The sequence below is a fragment of the Salvelinus namaycush genome, chromosome 1 (genome assembly GCF_016432855.1).
Source record: "Salvelinus namaycush isolate Seneca chromosome 1, SaNama_1.0, whole genome shotgun sequence".
Taxonomy (NCBI): domain Eukaryota; kingdom Metazoa; phylum Chordata; class Actinopteri; order Salmoniformes; family Salmonidae; genus Salvelinus; species Salvelinus namaycush.
Genome location: NC_052307.1, coordinates 77104622 through 77124863, shown reverse-complemented (window position 1 = coordinate 77124863; position 20242 = coordinate 77104622). Strand labels below are relative to the sequence as shown.

At 41.9% G+C, this 20242-nt stretch overlaps 3 protein-coding genes across 7 annotated transcripts in view; all 3 read right to left on the bottom strand.

The window, feature by feature from the left end:
* LOC120049278 (ras-related protein R-Ras2) overlaps positions 1-4015 on the bottom strand; it is a 38608-nt gene extending 34593 nt beyond the window's left edge. Inside the window, exon 1 of the mRNA XM_038995529.1 lies at positions 3674-4015. Within this exon, the coding sequence (XP_038851457.1) occupies positions 3674-3775 (102 nt within the window). The 5' untranslated portion in view covers positions 3776-4015. The remainder of the gene's footprint in view (positions 1-3673) is intronic.
* A 3275-nt stretch (positions 4016-7290) lies between these two features.
* Positions 7291-14535, bottom strand: LOC120049249 (coatomer subunit beta-like). 5 transcript variants are annotated; one of them, XM_038995520.1, is made up of 22 exons: positions 14452-14535; positions 13713-13866; positions 13354-13583; positions 13046-13215; positions 12829-12943; positions 12647-12739; positions 12012-12149; positions 11800-11919; positions 11573-11680; positions 11317-11463; positions 11063-11208; positions 10859-10955; positions 10603-10763; positions 10369-10489; positions 10027-10254; positions 9659-9838; positions 9107-9251; positions 8851-8970; positions 8602-8747; positions 8422-8511; positions 7833-7988; positions 7291-7644 (listed from the first exon to the last, which is right to left on the bottom strand). In XM_038995520.1, the coding sequence occupies exons 2-22, from the start codon at positions 13801-13803 to the stop codon at positions 7585-7587; spliced, it is 2862 nt and encodes a 953-aa protein (XP_038851448.1). In that variant the 5' UTR covers positions 13804-13866; positions 14452-14535; the 3' UTR covers positions 7291-7584. The 5 variants fall into 5 exon arrangements, with proteins under 5 accessions (XP_038851448.1, XP_038851426.1, XP_038851415.1 ...); XM_038995498.1 differs by having other exon boundaries at positions 14395-14524; XM_038995487.1 differs by having other exon boundaries at positions 14342-14523.
* Positions 14536-15026: 491 nt separating this feature from the next.
* LOC120056907 (proteasome subunit alpha type-1-like) lies at positions 15027-19200 on the bottom strand. The gene is made up of 10 exons (XM_039005181.1): positions 19114-19200; positions 18366-18410; positions 18172-18273; positions 17965-18068; positions 17773-17861; positions 17584-17654; positions 17371-17500; positions 17214-17293; positions 15492-15596; positions 15027-15332 (listed from the first exon to the last, which is right to left on the bottom strand). The coding sequence occupies exons 1-10, from the start codon at positions 19114-19116 to the stop codon at positions 15273-15275; spliced, it is 789 nt and encodes a 262-aa protein (XP_038861109.1). The 5' UTR covers positions 19117-19200; the 3' UTR covers positions 15027-15272.
* Positions 19201-20242: the final 1042 nt, after the last annotated feature.

Genomic DNA, 20242 nt, shown 5'->3' with positions numbered 1-20242 from the left:
AAGATCCCACCAAGTCGAACGAACTATTGATCTGTGGACATTTATAAAATTGTACCGAAACTTCCTGTTTCCATCACAGCTGTCGTGATTTTCTTATAAGGTATGACTTTACTCGGATAAAAACTGTGGATGGAAGCATGGTTACTGAGCCAAGAAAGTTTTTTTGTTGTTCATCCCACTCAAATTGAGCCAAGACAGTATGCTTAATAGGATAGAGGCTTTACATTTCTCTATAGATTCAAATGTATCTCTGTAATCCCTTTACTGTAAAAAGGGCGTCAGGTTTTTTTTCACCAGTAAATCTTATCTAATTCCATCAAGTGCACACTACCACACACAATCACACCCACAAGCCCAGCCAGTTAGGCAGGCTGCGGCTCATGTTGTCCTTTACAAATCTAGGAGGTCCATAGAAAATGAACAGGAGTGGAGGGACTTCCTTTTCCAAAGGTGCTGATTCCGGCTGTTCCATGGTCATTAACCCAACATGACTCAGACAACACTCCGTCCCCCACCCCAACTGACCCTCCACCCCTCCACAGATCTGGATGGGAAAGTCTGGACTCAACAGCCAGCTGTGAGTCTTTCCCCCTGGCAGCCGGCTTCTAGAAAACTCTAATAGGATGTAGGCGCTTTCCATGATGTCAACATTCTACACATGACCAAATTCCTTGTTTTTCTTTACATCCACAGACATATACAAAATAAATACGCAAAGGAATGCAGTCAACACACCAACTACAATTTTGACTAGATCTTGTCTACAAGGTGAATAGCAAAGTGACAGCCAAATGGTTGGCATAAAACACTGTAATGGTGCTCAGCCAAGTATAGAACTTCCTTTGCCTTTTTAGGGGCTATGAATCACCCAGTAACAGATGAATGATATTGGTTAATAAGCTCAAGCACTTGTTTGGCCAGCTGCAATAGTGCACAAATAAAACTGAAGAAACCTAAATGCTGCAGGGCCAGGCAGTGTGTCGCTGAGTACCCACACACACTGCCCAGGATATTAACCTGCTGTAACATTCTGCTAAAGTATGTGTGTTCTCCCACAGCACTGTCCGAAAGACCCCTGGCCCTCTCTCTCTCAGCTCGGGGCTCTGGCTGGGCCATGGGTGAGTGACATCCCATCCCACCCTCCAAGTTCTGTGGTTTAGATCTTGGATCAGATTGCTTGGGCTGGGTGAGGATCCAGAGCCTATAACCAGGGATCATCAACTAAATTCAGCTGCGGGCCGATTTTTACTTGAGCGGATGGTCAGGGGGCCGGAGCATAGTTAGAAACAATTTTTAGAATGCAAATTGACCGCAAGAGGCCAAACAGATATAATATTTGACCCAAAAATATATATATTTCAAGCCTTGCTTACATTTGTATACAATCATATAGATCTCTCTATTATGTGTGAGAATACTTTGGAAAATATTTCCAAAATTAAAATCACTTGGAGCTGATTTCCTGGTGTTTTTACAGTATTTTATGTCCAACAAGCGGGCCACCAGTTGAGGAACCCTGCTATAAACTATGCATGCAGAGCATATAGGCCATTAATACTACACTCATTTCTCACAGATTTGACATACTGTATATATTGGGAATTCCTTTGCATGTCAAGGGACAAATAAGAGGTTGATGCTCATCTAAAAGATATGGTTGCACATTATTATGTTATACCGCTATTCACAATGAACACAGTTGTGGTATGGTTATTATAAAGAGGAATAAAGAGTGTTGATCAAGACTGGATTGGACATATTCTGAAATGCTAAGTGCATAGAAACAAAGAGTCTTATTTCCCAAATGAATGTTCTTTAGTGAGTGCGGACTGACCTGCAAATTTCAACTAAAGGCTCCAAAGGCACCGTTGCCATGACAAAGTAATCATCCAGAAAATATCTGTGAACTGCTGATCGCTGATCTGCATACAGTCTTCTCCTACCTATCTTATATTCTACTCATCTTGTTAACAAACAACAATCTTGTTGCTGAAACAAAATGTAATAACCAGTCTATTATTATCTTGGTGTTACTGTCCTATCAGTATTATTAGTTTCATATCACATGGTAATTAATCACATTACTGTCTCATTACACTGTAATACGGAACTTGTACTGCGGTTTGCTGTTCCCTATTCCTACTGGAACAAGTCAACAGTGCATGTTTCCTTGTTTGGACCAAAACACAAGTATTTGCTAAAAATACTAAAGGACTTTGAAGTGTTTATACAATACTTAACCTACTGTTCCATTCCAAAGAAGAATAGGGTCAGAATGGCTGAACCGTGGTACAGTAATCTGATCTGACCAATATCCATGGTATACATTTAATGAGCTTTCTGAAACCTTATTAGACCTTCAGATCACAACAAAATTGCCAAGCAGCACTTGCTGCAGACTGCCCCACTATTGTCTCAGTCACTTTAGACATGCAGCTGCCCGCCTCCAGTCTAGTCTCCTGGAATTAGTACCTGGCATTATAGACTCAAGAAGACACAAAAGGGATTCCAAAGCTTGTCCACTCACTCTCAGTTACACTTTCATGAGCAGCTTCACCAAGAAACTAACTGTGAATATGAAGGTTTTGATAGTGAAAGGGGAAAGACAAAGAGTTAAAAGTGTGGGTACCTATGGACAACACACTGTGTTGGAATGCCATTGACAAGGCTATAAAGGACAACTGTGGCTGGGCAATGGCTGCTTGGGCCACTGGCTTGAACAACAACTGTCTTTAGCAGCAGCTGTCATTGCTCTGCAACTGTTTGAGCAACACAAGGGATTGATCAAGATTCACACATGATATCAATGTTAGAGAAAGGCTTACATGTAGGGTTATTCTCTGTAATTAATATGCTTACAGTTATGGATGTGTAGGAATTTCTTTATATCATAGTCTGATTCACTTAGATTTTTTGGATCCAAATGAAGGTTAGTTAGTCTGTTGGCTAAACCGTTATTAGGCTATTCAATAGGCATATTCATTGTCCGATAATGAACATTGTCTACATGAATAAAAATGGTAGGCAATAGATTTGTCAATACTGCACCTAATGGGTATGATGGAAAATACGTTCAATGTGAGTTTACATAGGGGTTTTGTTTCAGATTTATGCTTTCAAGTACAGCAGGCCCAGAAATGCTGAACGACGTGTTATATTGTAGCCAACAATTATAGACTGATGTAGCGCCGCACCGGGCAGGACGATCCACCCAAATATAGCTACAAAACAAGAGAGATGTTGACAACTCAACTTTGCAAATAAGTATTTTTTAATTTCGGTTGTACAGATTGTACAGGTAGCCGAATGTTATAATACTTAGGTTATACAGTTTTAAATCAGAGTTCAGCCTAAATCACAATTGTGAGACTATTTATTCCACAGTTACTTTCCATAGCCCAGCGAGATTACGTTGCCAATTGGCGTCATTCATTGTACTGACAAATAGGCTTAAAGTAAAAATGGTATCTAACACAATTTCAAGTGTTTTTCCAGAATATGTTCTGTGCTAAACAGGCCTCGGCGAATGTAGCCCACTATTGCGAGAAGAAAATGAACTAAACCCCAGCATACACTTGTGGGATCCCCATTCGCAACACCTCAGTCAGCCTCCCTCCAGATTCCCAAACATTCCGTGCAAAGTGGCTGGAGAAACGGCCGACTATTTACTAACCTGGATAAATTGTATAGTTAGGGCTGACTTTCCGACACCACCACCTCCAACCACAACCAGTCGATACTTCTCCTGCACCGAGCCGTCCTTCCACCCTGCCATCGAGGACACACTTCTGCACTCGCCGCTGTCTGAACACCAGTAGTGAGGAGACACCCACTTTTCAGTGAAAGGCCTTCAGTTGAAAAATTGAACGAAGGAAAATCGCGAGCCTAAATAGACTGAAATGATAACTGCGTCTACAATCCGTTCCAGACTGGAGGAATTAACAGTGCTGCTCACTGACCTACGGCCGACCGAGTCCATACGCCCTCAACAGCGTTGCTTACCACTGCGTTTTTAAGATGTGAAACAGAAAGGAGTAATCAGTTAGTCCAATACAAATGTCCGTCGCTAGGGGCACTTTACTTCTCATGAGTAGCATCGACTAAAGGGGTATTTAAATATTACCATTGTAGAATACTCACTTTACGACCTATGTTCCTTTCATGTAGGGCTTACCATTGTTTTCTTTATGTGCTGTGCCAATAAAAACATTTATAAGCATGAATTTTGGCCTTGCACAGACTATCCTCAGTAGACTACAATGAGGTCATGCAGTATTAATGTCCATGTTAATGTAATTAACAGTATCCACCATCCAGCCCACACATGGATGGATGGTGATTGTAATGGATTTCATACTTGCAGCTATCATTAATCTCTGATGGTCTGGATGATCAATAAGCCTATCTTCCAAGTAGCACATCATTGTTAGTGGGAAAGACAAGTTTAGTCTGGCCTGGATGGATGGCTTTTGCAAATTTCCATTTATTACCTTAAAAAATGGGAAGATATGCTGCAGCTTGACACTGTCTGTTTTCCACAGCTGTGGAGCGCTGTCCTCACAGCAACCTTTGGCCAATATCAAGGCCCCCAGAGTGAGAGCTTTCACACCAAGGCACTTTGTCCATATATTTATATGTTCTTAATTCCATTCCTTTACTTAGATTTGTGCGTATTTGGTATATGTTGTGAAATTGTTTGATATTACTTGTTAGATATTGCTGCACTGTTGGAACTAGAAACACAAGCATTTCGCTACACTCACAATAACATCTGTTAAACACGTGTATGTGAATAATTAAATGTGACTTGATTTGATTTCAAGTGTGTGTGTGTGTGTGTGTGTGTGTGTGTGTGTGTGTGTGTGTGTGTGTGTGTGTGTGTGTGTGTGTGTGTGTGTGTGTGTGTGTGTGTGTGTGTGTTTGTTAGGGCTGTCAGGGCTGACTGAGTTCTGCTATTCTGTAGCAATGGCATGCATGCGTGACCACAGTGATCTTGGTGACGCACACAAGTGGGTCTATATCTGAGCTTCTGGAAGGACCTAAATGTTATATAGCCCCCAGACAAGGTATAGCAATACTTTATGCAATACTGGTGCATGTGTTTATATATCTACACTAAACAGAAATATAAACGCAACAAGATGTTGATCCCATGTTTCATGAGCTGAAATAAAAGATCCCAGAAATTGTCCATACGCACAAAAAGCTGATTTCTCTCAAATGTTGTGCACAAATTTGTTTACATCCCTGTTAGTGAGCATTTTATAATTTGTCAAAATAATCCATCCAACTGACAGGTGTGGCATATCAAGAAGCTGATTAAACAGCATGATCATTACACAGGTGCACCTTGTCCTGGGGAGAATAAAAGGCCACTCTAAAAGGTGCAGTTTTGTCACAACACAATGCCACAGATGTCTCAAATTTTGAGGGAGCATGCAATTTCCATGCTGACTACAGGAATGGTTCACCTGAGCTTTTGGCAGAGAATGTAATGCTTATTCCTCTACCATAAGACACCTTCAATGCCGTTTTAGAGAATTGTAGAGACCACATGTCACGACACCAGCCCAGGACCTCCACATCCGGCTTTTTAACCGGAGAGATCGTCAGAGGAGGGGGATGCTGAAGAGTATCTGTAATAATTCTGATTGGCTGGGCTAAGTGGGTGGGCTTATGCCCCCCCAGGCCCACCAATTGCTGCGTCCCTGCCCAGTCATGTGAAATCCATAGATTAGGGCCTAATTAATTGATTTCAATTGACTGATTTCCTTATATGAACTGTAACTCAGCAAAATCTTTGAACAGTAGATATGACTTTCCTTCATTTTCCCTCTGTCTCCTCCCAGGAGAGTTATTCAGCAAGATGTTGTATTTTAGACTCCTGAATGAATAAATTCCAATTCCAGACTCCCACTCTGCAATGTAGTGCCAGAGGCATTTGAGGAATTTAAATTAACTGCTGAAATCACAGTCCACACAGCCTGTGGGGTAGCAGAGGAACAACAGGGGCAGTGCACAAGTCCCTCCACTCTTCAGGAAATATGGCTTGTTAAGTATGTTTCAGTAGGTCACTTAATGGCTCTGTACCTATGTTATATTTACAGCTCTGAAATCCTTATGTCAACTAAGTTAAAACGGTGAGGCTAAAGGGGAGTTCTGGGTTGAAAAAGGGGAGAGATATTTGTAATGGAAGAACTCTTGTTGATTTACTGCGTTGTTTGGGTCTCTTTTTTCCATTCAGTCATTGTGATACCACACAAGCAGGGAAGTTTAAGAAAAATATGTGAATCACTGAAAAATGTGAGTCATTCATAATTTCTCTCCGATAACTATTCTGTGTAGTGTTGTATGTCTGCAGATTTTAGGGTGAGATGAGGACTTGAGAGGAAAAGGACTTAATGATCATCATGGGTTTTGCTTGTTACTGTCTGAACTCTTCACTATAGTCCTAAAATCGTGTTTTTCAAACTCTTTTCTTACAAGCAATCATCATCAATATGAGAATTGAATGGAAATTTGGTTATCACATTCAGAAGACGTGCGTGAAGTGCTCACATTCGAAATCTTTCCATACAAGGCAAAACGTGATGTAATTTCCTTTCCAAGAAGCGAGGGAAATTTTGAGTGTCTATTCAACTGGAGAAGTTTTATATAATGGTGAGGTGGGAAAGGCAGTCAAAGCAATGTAAATGTATGTGACTGTGACTGATTAGAAATTGACAAGGGATTTGGATTTGATGCTGATCTTTCACCATTTCAATACATGGCAAAGACTGATCTCACACAGCACGTTGATTGTGTTCACTCCACATTTCTATGACTTGAAATTTGGGACCTGGCACAAACATACATTTTCACTTCATTGATGCAATTACTTGCAATTTACAGAAGCAATAACTTTTTCCCACAAACCTTTAACTAAATTTTACTTTCAAGGAATTTGCATGCATCTGATACAATAACCACTTCGATGAGTCATTATCTGTAGTATAAAGACAATAATGGGACATGAGATCATCTAAGCTGCTTATTCACAGGCAGCCCAATTCAGATCATTGAACAAACACAAACATAAGAATTGGGCTGCCTATGTAAACACAGCCGTAGTGGATGGAATGTGAATTCAAACTGCATCCATATTTCATGATTTAGTCTATGACATTGCATTTCACTTTACTGTCATAACTTTTGGCAACATCGTAGTTAAGGGATTGTGGATCAGAAGTTTTTCCTTTAGTGTGAGTAAAGAACGACTGAACACGCAAACAGCCCATCGTCTGACAAATGTTGGGAGTATGTTTTGTTATACATGTCATGTTTATTGAAAATGAAAGAAAGGCCAGGGATATCACTTGGAGGACAATAAGAGGGAGTTTCGTCCTGACACAGGAGGTGTAAAACCATTTCTCATACACACATAGAACAATACTTAATCAAAATGGCCATCAAAAAAATATTGTAGCGCTTTATGGCCAGAGACAGACGAGACTAGAGAGGACTAGCAGAAAGCACATTTCTTTGCAGATGAATCTTGTCCAGTGATGTGGAGTTCTCAGTTGGACTGCTGGTTTTCAGTTGACTTTATACAGATGTTTTTTTCTGGGAAAGGTTGATCTTGTCACCCAGACTCAATGCCATACCCTGTAGAGAGAAGGGAAGTGTCACTTGCAATGTATAAACTTTAATAAACAATTCCTCCCCGATGTTTGCATTATTCTATCATTACTACGTCTGCATCCCAAATGGCAACCTATTTACAAAAAGAGTGCACTATATAGGGAATAGGGTGCATTTTGTGATGTAATCTGAGTGGGGAGTGAGTTTCTCACCTGGCTCTTGGCCCGGATGCGGATGTGTCCGTTGACAGGGGCATCAGGACCCAGGTGGATGGGCTTCTCAATGCTGACATTGGCCAGCGCGTCTTCACCGAAGATGGAGCGGGCATACAGGTTGGCAGCCATGAAGCCACAGAAGCCAGAAAGTGCCTGGTTGTAAGGACAGACAAGGTTGTGTGAGTGAGCATCACATGCATTACTATCTATTTGACCCAGTAGTATGAGTATGAAATGTGCTGAGTTTGCTGAAGACAGGGCTATGACAAGAGAGAGTCAAGCTCATCTTAACTGTCTAAATCCATCAGTGGATTGATGAAGAACTTGAAACAAAATAAATAGGTACATATTGCCTGTATCTCGCAGGGTGCCCTTTTATTTTCAAACGGATTGATTCAATAAGATAATTATAAAAGCCATTTTGAAATCAAATCCGAACACTGTAAAAAAGGTAGCAGCAGCAGAAAAGTTAGACGCTCTGACACCTTCCACTCATTAGCCTTCCCATCTGCCAGGTATTCTGTTCTACACATCATCATCGTCCTATTGATGTAGTTCAAACGGCAATATTCCACGACTACTGTACCTTCTCTGGGGTCAGGCACTTCATGTTGGTGGAGCTGAGGATGTGGTGGAGGTACTCGTTCAGGTCTGCAATGTTGGTGTTCACAGTCACCTAGAATAAACAGTGTTATTACGATCATCCACTGAACACACTAACAAAACAAAACCAAATATGGACAGTTCTCTTATCTAGCGGTAGTACCTTATTCTCCCACTCAAACTCGGCCCACATCTGTCTGAACTCCGCGTCTGTGCACGAGGCTGGCTGGATGTAGTCCATGATGTCAATGTGGATGTCACTAAGGACCACGCAGTTCCTGTCGCTGGCAGCTCCTGATATGTCATACACTGAGACAGACAGAAGAACTGATGTCGTACACATGGAGTGGAGGCTGGCCATCAGATTATTCATGACAAGTACTCTGACAGAAGTTAGAAGTGATCCTCTTACCTATGTTGCCAAATATGATGCCATTCTCTGTGGACGCCACTTTGACGTTAGCCTTGATGTTGGCAAAGTCATGGGGTGCCAGAGTGAGAGGAGAAGGCTTCTCAACCAGCTTGAGGTCACCTGTTGGATTGAAAGGTTGATATCAGCATTAGACATACATCACCTATGGTAAACAAGAGAAATTGCCCTGAAACAACCCTTAGTAAGGTTGTATGACTCTGCATATAGTCATATGAACTACAGACTAGAACCTCACCCAATGTCGCCAGCTCCAGGGTGCAATTCTGAAGGGTGTCGTTGGTTTGGTTGACGACCAGCACGTCCAGCACAATGTCATACTGGTTGACATGGACATAGGCCTCAGCATAGACTGGGTCTGAGAAACCAGTCAGCTGGGTAACCTGCAATACAACATACACTCAGAATGACATGGTCCTCACCAACCTGTTGTTATACAACGGAGCACCTGTCAATAACTACCTCAACAGCACTAATAGCTAAGATGAAAACGTACATTTCTGAATAGGATCCTGAGACAATCCATGCCATAGCCTGAACCTAGAAATGTTGTTATATTCATTCCCTCTTTCATAGTCGTTCCTGTGGAACAGACCTAGAAACCACTGATTTCTATGTTGCTATGGCTCACTGTCACATTGGAAACACAAAGCCACCTGCTGGCAATTTGAGGTATATCACACACATCTACTATCCAAAAAGGCACATGACCGTGTGATTTCACAAGCACACAATTTTGTAATTCTGTAACAGAACAGTGTGTGTCTCTACTGGGTCCTTGTAGGTGTACCTTGTTGAGTTTGGAGGCCATGGGGTCGTTAGCCTCCTTTTTAAGAGTGGTTCCCATGGCAGCCAGTAAACTGAGCTGGAACTGGTCCTCCTTGGAGGACGTCTCGTTCTTGGCCGTCAGTTGCATAAAGGAAATGGGGTCGTCTGCCTGCACCAGTACGTTCCGCTTCTCTGACTCTTTCTGTGGATAAGAGCACAGAACACCATCAGCACATAGCAGTACAATCCAGCAGTGTCCAAATGGATAGGCAGCCAGGTGAAGGGAGAACTAGAGTATAGCTGACTGAACTGGGAGAAGGCAGTGGTTTAGTGAGAAGAGTGGACTGGAAGCTATGGCCTAGTAATCTAGCAGCCAGCGCTCCTCCTTACCTTCTGAGATAGCTTCTCCTCCTCCAGCCTGACAGTGAGCATGTGAGACAGGGACTTGCGGCACTCCTTGTTAAAGATGTCGTTCATGAGGGGCGAACACTCGGACAGCACCTTGAGACACAGCGAGATGCGGTCCACATCGTCGTCTGTGATGGGCTTCTTGGGCAGAGAGGACTTGCCCAAGTGGAGGATGGTGGCCATGATCAGCATAGACTCAGCCACAAAGGACTGAAGGGGAGACGGTGATAGAGAGCATTAGAATCACTTCATGACTTTCAATGGACAGTGAACATGGACACCTAAATCACAACCGTTTCAGAAGATAAGAGGTTCTATACTTACATTCTGTCTCTTTTTGTCTTGAACTATGGTGACATATCGTAGGGCCACTTTGGTCAGGGTTGTGGCTAAAGAGGCCGCCACATAGAAGTCTCCGTCCATCAAGAAGCCCCTGAGAGGAGGCCTACAGGGAAAGGGACGACAGTTTCATTTAGTGACATATCATCCACTTCTGAAAGACAATCACTGCAAGCTAAGAAACGATGTATTTTAGACACAAAAGGTGATTTATTTTACCTGTCCTCTTCCTTCTTTGAGGGTCGGGAGGAGCTGAGGGCACTCTGTGTGACGTAGGTGCCCATCTCTGTCACCAGTTTGGCTGCTGGCGCTGCGCTCACCTCTTCTTCCGGCTTCCCCTCCCCAGCCTCTTTCTTGATCTCGTTCTCTACTATGGGGATCTGAAAAAGGGACAGACATGAGCCACTGGCATCAAGTATCACTCTGGTATTGAGCGCTGAAAGTGAGTGAATAATCCATAAGCACACATACATACCTCTCCAAGCGACCTGCGCACTTCTGTCATCACACTCTGAATGTCCTCTTTAGTGCTGCAGTATTCTCCCAGGATCCAAAGCGCTCCTCTGTAGATCCTAACACAGTTTAAAAGATTGGATGTCTGCATAAAAAAAAACAGTAATTCTCCAAAAGCATCCTGTGATTGTCTATTCATATGCAAGCTTGTCAGTCTTGGTCTTACTTGACAGTCCTGATGGCATGGAAGACTTCCAGCATCTTCTCGATGATGAGGGGCCTCAGGTTGTCGAACCTCTGAATGGCCTCCCTCACAAACTCCAGCACATCAGCCGCCGCTGCCTCGTTAGTGTCACTCAGGAACTCCATCAGCTGAGTGACACACGTATGTCATTTAGATTACATCACAGAGGACAGAATGACCCTAGCTGTGTTTGATTTCAGGGTGTGTGTGAGAACAGGGTAGATAGGTAGACTCACCACAGGAATGACATTGGCCGCCATGTCAGGGAAGCGTACACTGCATGAGTGGAGGGTGCGCACCAGCAGCTGCCTGAATTTATCAGTGTCCTCATGCTCCGTCACGTTGTTGGTCTTAATCACCTCCTTCTTCAGAACTATCACCAACTGGAACACAAACACATGAACACCTTAGTTAGAATAATCATCCTTTTACAAAATAGACAGGCGAGGCCACAGAGACAGGAGAAAATAGTCCTGAGGATGACACCCCCACCTCCTCTACGTTCCGAGATGAGACTAGGTCCAAGGCCAGCTGCAGGGTCTTCTTCCGGACCTCGAGGTCAGGCGTGCTCAAAACACGCAGAATGTCCATCACCAGGTCCTGGGTGGACAGAGAACAGACACGTTAACCAGGTTATTATTACACTTCAAAGACTTACTGGTACCTAACATGGGGTCTGTTCACCAGGAGCAACATTAATGAAAGTGAAGTCGGAGTACCTGGAGAACACGTTCATGAGTGGGATGCTCCTTCAGCTCTATCAGACGATCCAGGACGATCAGCTTCACGTTGTTGTCACTCTCCTTGATAATCAGGTCAATGTAGCACTGGGCAGCAGCCTAGAACAAACACACAATTGCCATTGAAAGACACACAATGCCAGACTAAAATCAACAGCAGTTCCGTGATGTAGATAAGTGAGAAGGGGTACCTTGATGGCAGTGGGTGCACTGGACAGCGTGACAAGAGTGCCAGCTGCCTCGTACTTGACGGCTGGGCTGGAGGACTGCAACAGGTTGTAGATGCAGCGGATGAAGCGGGCACGCTCCGACGGGTTAGCGTGGCACACCTAAACATTGAGGAAACAAGAGACATGGCAAATAAAAAATGGCAGTACTTACGTGGATATCATTTTCAATTGAAGCTTTGTTTTTTGTTTTTTTACCCCTTTTTCGTGGTATCCAATTGGTAGTTAGTCTTGTCTCATCGCTGCAACTCCCATTACGGACTCGGGAGAGGCGAAGGTCTAGAGTCGTGCGTCCTCCGAAACACAGCCCAACCAAGCCTCAGTGCTTCTTGACACAATGCCCACTTAACCCGGAAGCCAGCCGCACCAATGTGTCAGAGGAAACACCGTACACCTGGCAACCGTGTCAGCGTGTACTGCGCCCGGCCCGCCACAGGAGTCGCTAGTGCGCGATGAGACAAGGACATCCCTGCCGGCCAAACCCTCCCCTAACCCAAACGACGGGTTGGGCCTATTGTGCGCCGTCCCATGGATTCTTTACATATTTCTCAAGAGAGATATCTGGAGGTTTCTAGTGGGAAAATGTCTGAAGGACTCACCTTGTAAATCAGCTCCACAATGACCAACTGGAGAATATCTCCAAATGTATGCACTTGATCAATGCAGGTGCTGAGGTAATCCAGAGCTCTGTCCTGCACAGTGGAAATTACCAGTGTTAGTCCCAGACACAGAAAAATGTTGGTGAGCGGTCTCTAATAAAAAAAGTGAAGATGCAATTGACCTGGTCTGCGTGAATGAGCATCATGAAAGCATTTCTCTTGCAGCTGGCATCTTTTTCATTCACAAGGAAATCATGGATCAACTCAGGGGCATCTGGGATAAGATTTTCAAAGTTCCTGAGACGGAAATAAAATTGCTCAAGTAAATGCCATGTTCTCCATTAAGGGTCATAAACAGTCATACGGGACTTCCATATTGTATCACGACAGTAAGTGTACCTGTAGATGGTGTAGATGGCCAGTACAGCATTGCGGCGAACGTAGCTGTGGCGGTGCTCCAGGCAGGCGCGGATGGCGGGCATGAGGGGCTCCAGCAGCTCAGACTCCTTCAACTTGCACAGAAAGCGCAGGGTGGATCCACGGATAAACTCGTTGGGGTGCTGCAAGTCCTGAAACAGACAAACATACCCTTGAATAAGAGGCATTAAATGTAATAGTCACACGCCATACTTTCTTGTGCTAATTATATAATGTATCTAACATTCAGACATACAGTGACAGTACACTTGTGTAGTATGCTACCATACCTTTCTGTAGGCGTCACAGACAAGGATCATCTCCTGAAGCAGCTTGCCATCTGGAGTCGTTTTGGGGACAATCTCCCAGAAGACTAGCAGAAGCTTTTTAATGGTGTGGTCTTGAAGTGGGAGGACAAATCGGATGATGGTCATCAGTAGGCCTGGCAGCTTCTCTCCATTCAGTATCATGATGATTACCTTCTTCAGGGCCTCTGTCTTTGCCTTGATCTCTCCTTTTTCTGATATCAGGAAAAAATAACATTGTATTACTCTTAAAGTCACACTAATCACAGATCAGTCACACTGATAGTTTAGGGGCGGTTAGGTGCCTATTACCAATGCAGATAGGGCCAACAGAGGATACTTACCCAAGTCTGCTTTGAGACTGACTTCCGATGGAGGTTCGGAGTCATTTGGAACATTGATCAAAGTGTAACAAACATTCTCTGCGGCTGTCATTTTGCCGGATGGATCGTCTTTCCTCTTGCAGCACCCCAATCAACAAAACTGTTAAGATAATTCCTATGAAGTACCCATCAAGTAATGTTAATGCATAATCCAACAAATGTAAACATAGCTGCTATTACACATAAGTTATTGAACACGATTCGTGCTTTCTAATACTGCACTGCTGTAGCTAAGAAATATGTGGTAGCTAGTCGACACATCCACGTAGTCAAGTCAGTCAGCTAGCTTGTACTATAGTAGCTAGTTATTTTTTAGTAGCTAGTTAATGTTATTCATTTACACAGGCCGCCCCGGCTGTTAGTTAGCTAGTATGCTAGTTATTGACAAGTCAATGGCCTAACGAATTATGCAGCTCAATCAGTGACATTCACAAAAAAAACAAATGCAATATGCCAGTATCACTTCACAGAGCCTAGTCAGACGTTTTGATATTGCAAATAGAGCAAGCTCAAACGCTTGTCGTCCATGACAGCTTGCGTTAGCTTGCAAATGGTGGATGGATACCAAAACATATTTGGAATACAATTACCCAAACCAATCCTTCCGCCCTTGGTCACGATAGAGAAATAAGCACTTAGCTACCTTACTGCACGTTTACTATATTTCAAAATAGCCTCCAATGTCGCGTCTGTTATTTACTTGGGCATCTGTAAATTGCTCAGAGATCTTCTCGAGCTGTCCGTTCCCCACTTCCCTGTGACGTGGAAGATTAGCTACTTTCTGAGCCACATCACTGATACAGCAAGTGAAAAGGGACAAATAACCCGGATGTCTAGACGCGAAGACGAAATTCTAATTATGAGTGTTGCCCAATGTAACAATATTCTATATTGCCTCCATTTATGTACTGAACTGAGGCTTTACATGTTTTTGCTACAACTAATTTATACATTTGCTATTTATGAAATATTGAATTGTAGATTTTGTTTATAATTGACCCATCACTTGGTATGGTCCAAGCCACATTATATAAGGCTACCATTTCAGTTGGGTTTGTAAGTAGGTTGTCTTACCAGTGATTATGATTCAATAAAGTCCGGGTTAGTCATGATGTTTGAACATCTTTGTTTTTATTTTTTTTGTTCAAAGTTCAGTTGGTGTTTAGGCATAAATAAACCCCCACTTTGGTTCCTACCTTTTCTTTGAAAACATCCACCACCGAGTGGCCACATAAGAACATAGAATGACAATGCAGTAATGACAAAAGATAAACGTGATGTTACATTTCTTTTAACGAACCAGACAAGTTCAGAAAAAGTTTGTCTTTAATGACAAAAAAATATATGCAAACATTGAACCGCTAACAAAAATCATAGATAGTCGACTTGAACATACACAAGTATAATGGTAATTGTTCTCCATGTTGATACAGTTACAAGTGAGTGTGGGTGGAATATTGACTGAATGAATCAGGGATAAGAGCTTTGTCATCTTCACACTGTCTGGGACACACTTCAATCTCAGAGCTCCATGGGCTCTTCTGGCTTCTCTGCTGCCGGCTCGTCGTCTGGCTGGGCAACCTGCAGTACAACAAGAGGACAAGGCATGTGCATTGTCAGGTATGGAGATAACTGAATAATGTACCATCAAGAATCTTATTAAGGCAATAACTGTTCCTCTTGACAAGTTTCCTCTGAGAGAAAATATTTTTATTCAACATTTGCCAAGTTGTTCTTTACCCTTCTCTGTGGCCTCTCCTCAAGGCCTTCAAGGAATGATGCCACATCGCCATCATCGTAGATGGTGAACTCCATGTCCTTGCCAACAATCCCGATGGACACATTCTAAAAGGGCAGACAGTAAGTTGTCAATCTGTGAATTAACTTGTGTTCTGAACCCCTACCCTTCTCTCTGAACCCCTCAAGAATTTAAAAACACTAGATTAGTGTAAGAATGGCTAGAAAATGTTTTCACATAGTAGTTATACCAGTCCATCCCATAAGGGGAAGCGAATGAGAGCCCACTTCAGGGTGAGGAGTAGATAATTGGACAGTAGCCTGATGTAAAAGTCTTAAGGTTACTACAAGCTTCACTTCGTTGATCTACGTGCACGTGGGTGGAGTGGGATTTGTGGAGCAGGGGATACGTTTTGGTAACATGATATCCTTGCCGGTCCCACTCCCATTCAAATAAAATCTAATTTTATTTGTCACATATACGCCAAATAGAACAGGTGTAGACCTTAGTGAAATGTTTACTTACAAGCCCTTAACCAACAATGCAGTTAAGAAAAATAGGTGTTAAGAAACTATTTACTAAAATAAACTGAAGTTAAATATATATATATATATTTTTAAATAAAACAAGAATAGAAAAATAACATAATTAAAGAACAATAATAAAATAACAGTAGCAAGGCTATATACAGGGGGTACCGGTACAGAGTCAATATGTGGGGGCACAAGTTAGTCGAGGTAAAGGGGGCGATAGCAAAGTTTTGTAATATTTTTATTAGTAGCTAGCTAGCTGGCAGCCTGGCTAGCTGGCTTTAAACATAGGAAGCTAGCTAGCCTTTTTAACTTCCCACATCTATCTCCTTATGAAAATAATCAGATTTATTATTAAAACATATGCACTGGCAAATATTCGTATACTTGCAGGTTTAACTACTGATGGGGAAACAAAGCTTCCTGAAGCTGAGGTTTAAGACAATTGTGTCAAATAGGTTCATTACTCAAGGCTTTAATCAACACAGTGTACACTAGTTACGTCTGCTGTTCAAAAATAATTTAGTGCAGCCAAATTAGCGTGTGCTCAGCATAGCCTTTTTGTCTTCTACCAAACCAATCAGGTGGTTGTTCGATGAAACGAAGCTTCATGTCATTAATCACATGCTTCTGATATTCGTGATACAGGCATTTGCACACTGCTTCGAAGTACACTTCTTAGCGATTTTGACGTATGCCTCAGAGTTCAGGCATTAAACGTAACATCACTAAGTGTAACCCAAAACATTATCCCAGTTTGATATGCTGCTTGTGTATTAATTCCCATATCAGCTAAAAACAGATCATCATCATGTTTTGCTCACAGAGAAAAAAGAACATGGCTAGCTAGTTGGCTATAGCAGGTTATACCATTTCACACTAGCCTGATAGTTATAACTTCTAAACAAAATACCTTTTTGGGTGGATTCTTGTTGTTTGATTATCAATGCAAAATAGGCTACTTTGATGAATAGCCTATAGATCGGATCGATGGAACCAAGTGACAACACTGCCCCCACTGCTGCAGAAAGAATGATACGGGGCGTCTCAATTTTCAGGTAGTAGAAAAGTATGTTGAATGCCGGATGGTATTACAAGAAGCTGCCCCTTTTGTGACAAAAAACTACATTCCAACATTGCGCTACGCTCTGAATCTTGCATCTCCATAGAGCTTGCAGTAAGCTTAAGGTTTACCTTTGTGGTAAGATCTTGTTCTGCAGGTAGAGTTTCTCTCAGTCCCCGGAGGCCATGTTGAACCAGGTCATTCAGTTCACCTACAAGACAGAATGAAAGCTTTATAACGTGCTTACCGTACATCAGAAGCAGAGAAGAAAAGGCATAAAATACTCACAGTCGAGAAAAGTGTCCATATGTCTTTCCAGGTAGGTACGTGCAGACTGGGAGCGGGCCCCTATGGACATGGCCTTGCAATCAAAGTAGTTGGCAGAGGGACAGGTCTGGAAAATGTGTGGTCCCATATCCTAGAAGAGACAAACAATATTAGATATGACATACTATTCCACTAATATTTATAGAGGAACAAACCAACCAATACATATCTTACATCATATCCTGCGATGAGTAATCCCACACCATAAGGCCTTCTTCCATATCTCTGTGTAGGGATCTGGGTTTCTGAGTGCTAGGTCAAGGTGGATTGTCTTAGTTGCAACGGTATAATAACTTTTCATATTATCAATACAGACAATTCATGTTAAGCGTCATAAAAACTACATTTGTGGTAAAAGGATACTGCTTCCAATTAGTGTGACCAAGCGGGACACAGGGAGAGGCCGATCAAACACGAACCTGGAGTCCAGGCACTCCTGACGCATAAAGTTGCTGAAGGAGTTTGATGGAAGAGAAGTGTTAACATCAGTCAGAAGAACACTGTCTAATTCTCTTCAAGAATATGAAAAACCATGCACAACAGATCCTCTCTTACCAGAGTAGCCTTGCATCAGCAGTGAGGCCAGCAATGGAGATGCCAACATGGCTGTCGACGTGTAGAATTTTCTTCTGATGGGCAGCCAACTCGGACTGAGCTCTCTGGACAAGAACATAAAATTAGGATTAAAAATAGACTACTTTTACACTGCTTTTCATATAATCATGTTCTTGAATGCAAATGTAAAATCAATGTAAATTGTACCTTCAGAGCCACAAGTACAGCATGACTGCGAGATTTCAGACCCACTGTGGCAGATCCTTGTTTCACTGCTTCCATAGCATATTCAATCTGATGAATACGCCCCTGAAACACAAGACAGTGACCTGTTATGAGAGTCACAAATATTGCAGCTGAAATTGCTAACTGTTACGTTACCTGTATTTGCAGACTCTTACCTGTGGACTCCAAACTGTGACATCATTGTCATACTGGTTGCGGAACTAAGAAAAATACAAAAATGAGTCTTACAATCTAGAAACCTACATGTTGCTGTCGTCATAGTACAATATGTCATCATTGATTCTATAATAGAAATCAAGATCCATTTGCATGTGAAAATGTTATCATGGAATCCATTATTGCTCCATTGTTTATATTGGCTGCCCAAAGCCCACTTTTTAATGATAACAGTTACTTTAACATGGCAGCGACTCAGCTAAAACAGATCTGATTTAACTAACTAGCTAGCAACACAGCTTGGTATTCACACAGTGAAGTTTGACTTCAAGTTGTGAACAAGTAATCTAGGTAGGTAGGTAGCTAGCTAGCTGAATGGATAACATTAGCTAGCTAGGTAACTACCATTGATTAAAATGTTAGCTATGTCCAATAAAATTAAGCAAGAAGTTAGCTACTACTATCATATTCTACCCAAAATATGGGATAGTCACAGGTTAGGGATGCAGCCATAGCATTTGTTGTTAGCCTAGCCAGCTATTATATTTCATTACCTTTTTCTTTACCGGTAAGTTACAGTAGCGTGGCTAGTAAGCTTAACTAAATGCTTACTCATTGCTATGGATAGCTAGCTAGGTAGCCTTTCCATCCAACTACAGATAACAGAGATTTCTGGTGCATTTAATTATTACGTTTGCAGTCACTTTTGATATATCGTACATATTATATTATTTCTTCCAAGCTTACCATGATGATAGAGCTTTCAACCAACAAGCGCCTCAGATAACCGATTAGTGCTTGATTACTTTTCCTATTGACGTCTGCGCAAAGGGAAACAAGTAGATTACAGAGAGGGGGATCCGCGTTCTGTATTTTTCTCTCTGCCAGATGTGATGTGAAATTCTTCACCAGACACTGCTGAAGAAATCAGAAACCACCCACAATACACAAAGTAAAAGCGTGCAATTACTCAATACACCTAATGTTAAACATAATCTACAATCTCGTCGAAATCAACTATTTACTCCTGAAAATTTCGATTTTGAAGGTGCGTTCCTTATTCTTACATACATTATTCTTACACTTGCTTTATCCAAATAGAGTTCTCTGATATATGTAGTGCTCTAAAGATGCGATTCCGTGGAGGAACATTGCTTTCATTTAAGCAATCTCAATCTCAATCTTCATTTAAGCAGTCTCATTAGAACACATACAAAATAGGTATTCTAAGATTAATCATATTTTCAAAAATGAAGTGGTAGATTTCGTTAGTTGAACATATTTGGAAATCTTTCAATATCACAGGCCTGCCAGAGTAACTAGGCCTAGATAGTGGTAAAATAGCCTGGCTATGTAATTACATTAGAAAAAATTTGTAATAATAATAGTAATACTACTACTATTATTACTACTACTTCTACTACCACTAATAATAATGGCTAAACCTTCAAATAATGGGCCTTATTTTTGGCCAACATGTACTTTACCAACCCTAAAATCCCAAAGAAACAGATCAAGTTGCATATCTGTTTGAAAGCAAGATCATTTGACGTTTGGATTTTGTCCAAAGTAACGGTAACCAAAATCAGGTAAATTGATAAACGCACACTTTCTTTAACCACACTGTCAACATGTTGACGTTGTGTGGTTGTTTTTAGCTGTATAGATGATCTATGTTTGAGGTTTTCAGTGTATTTTGAACGCGTTCAGACAATGCAATTAATTGTGATTTTAAAAATGCGTGCACTAAAATTACAAAAAGTTAACTCGAGCTGATTAACTCTGACAGTCTTAGTTTTTATACAGCAGCACTCTTCTACTGACCGACCATGAGAGTGCACGGTTTGTTTTTAGTGCTGCAGAGCGCGTGCCTGTG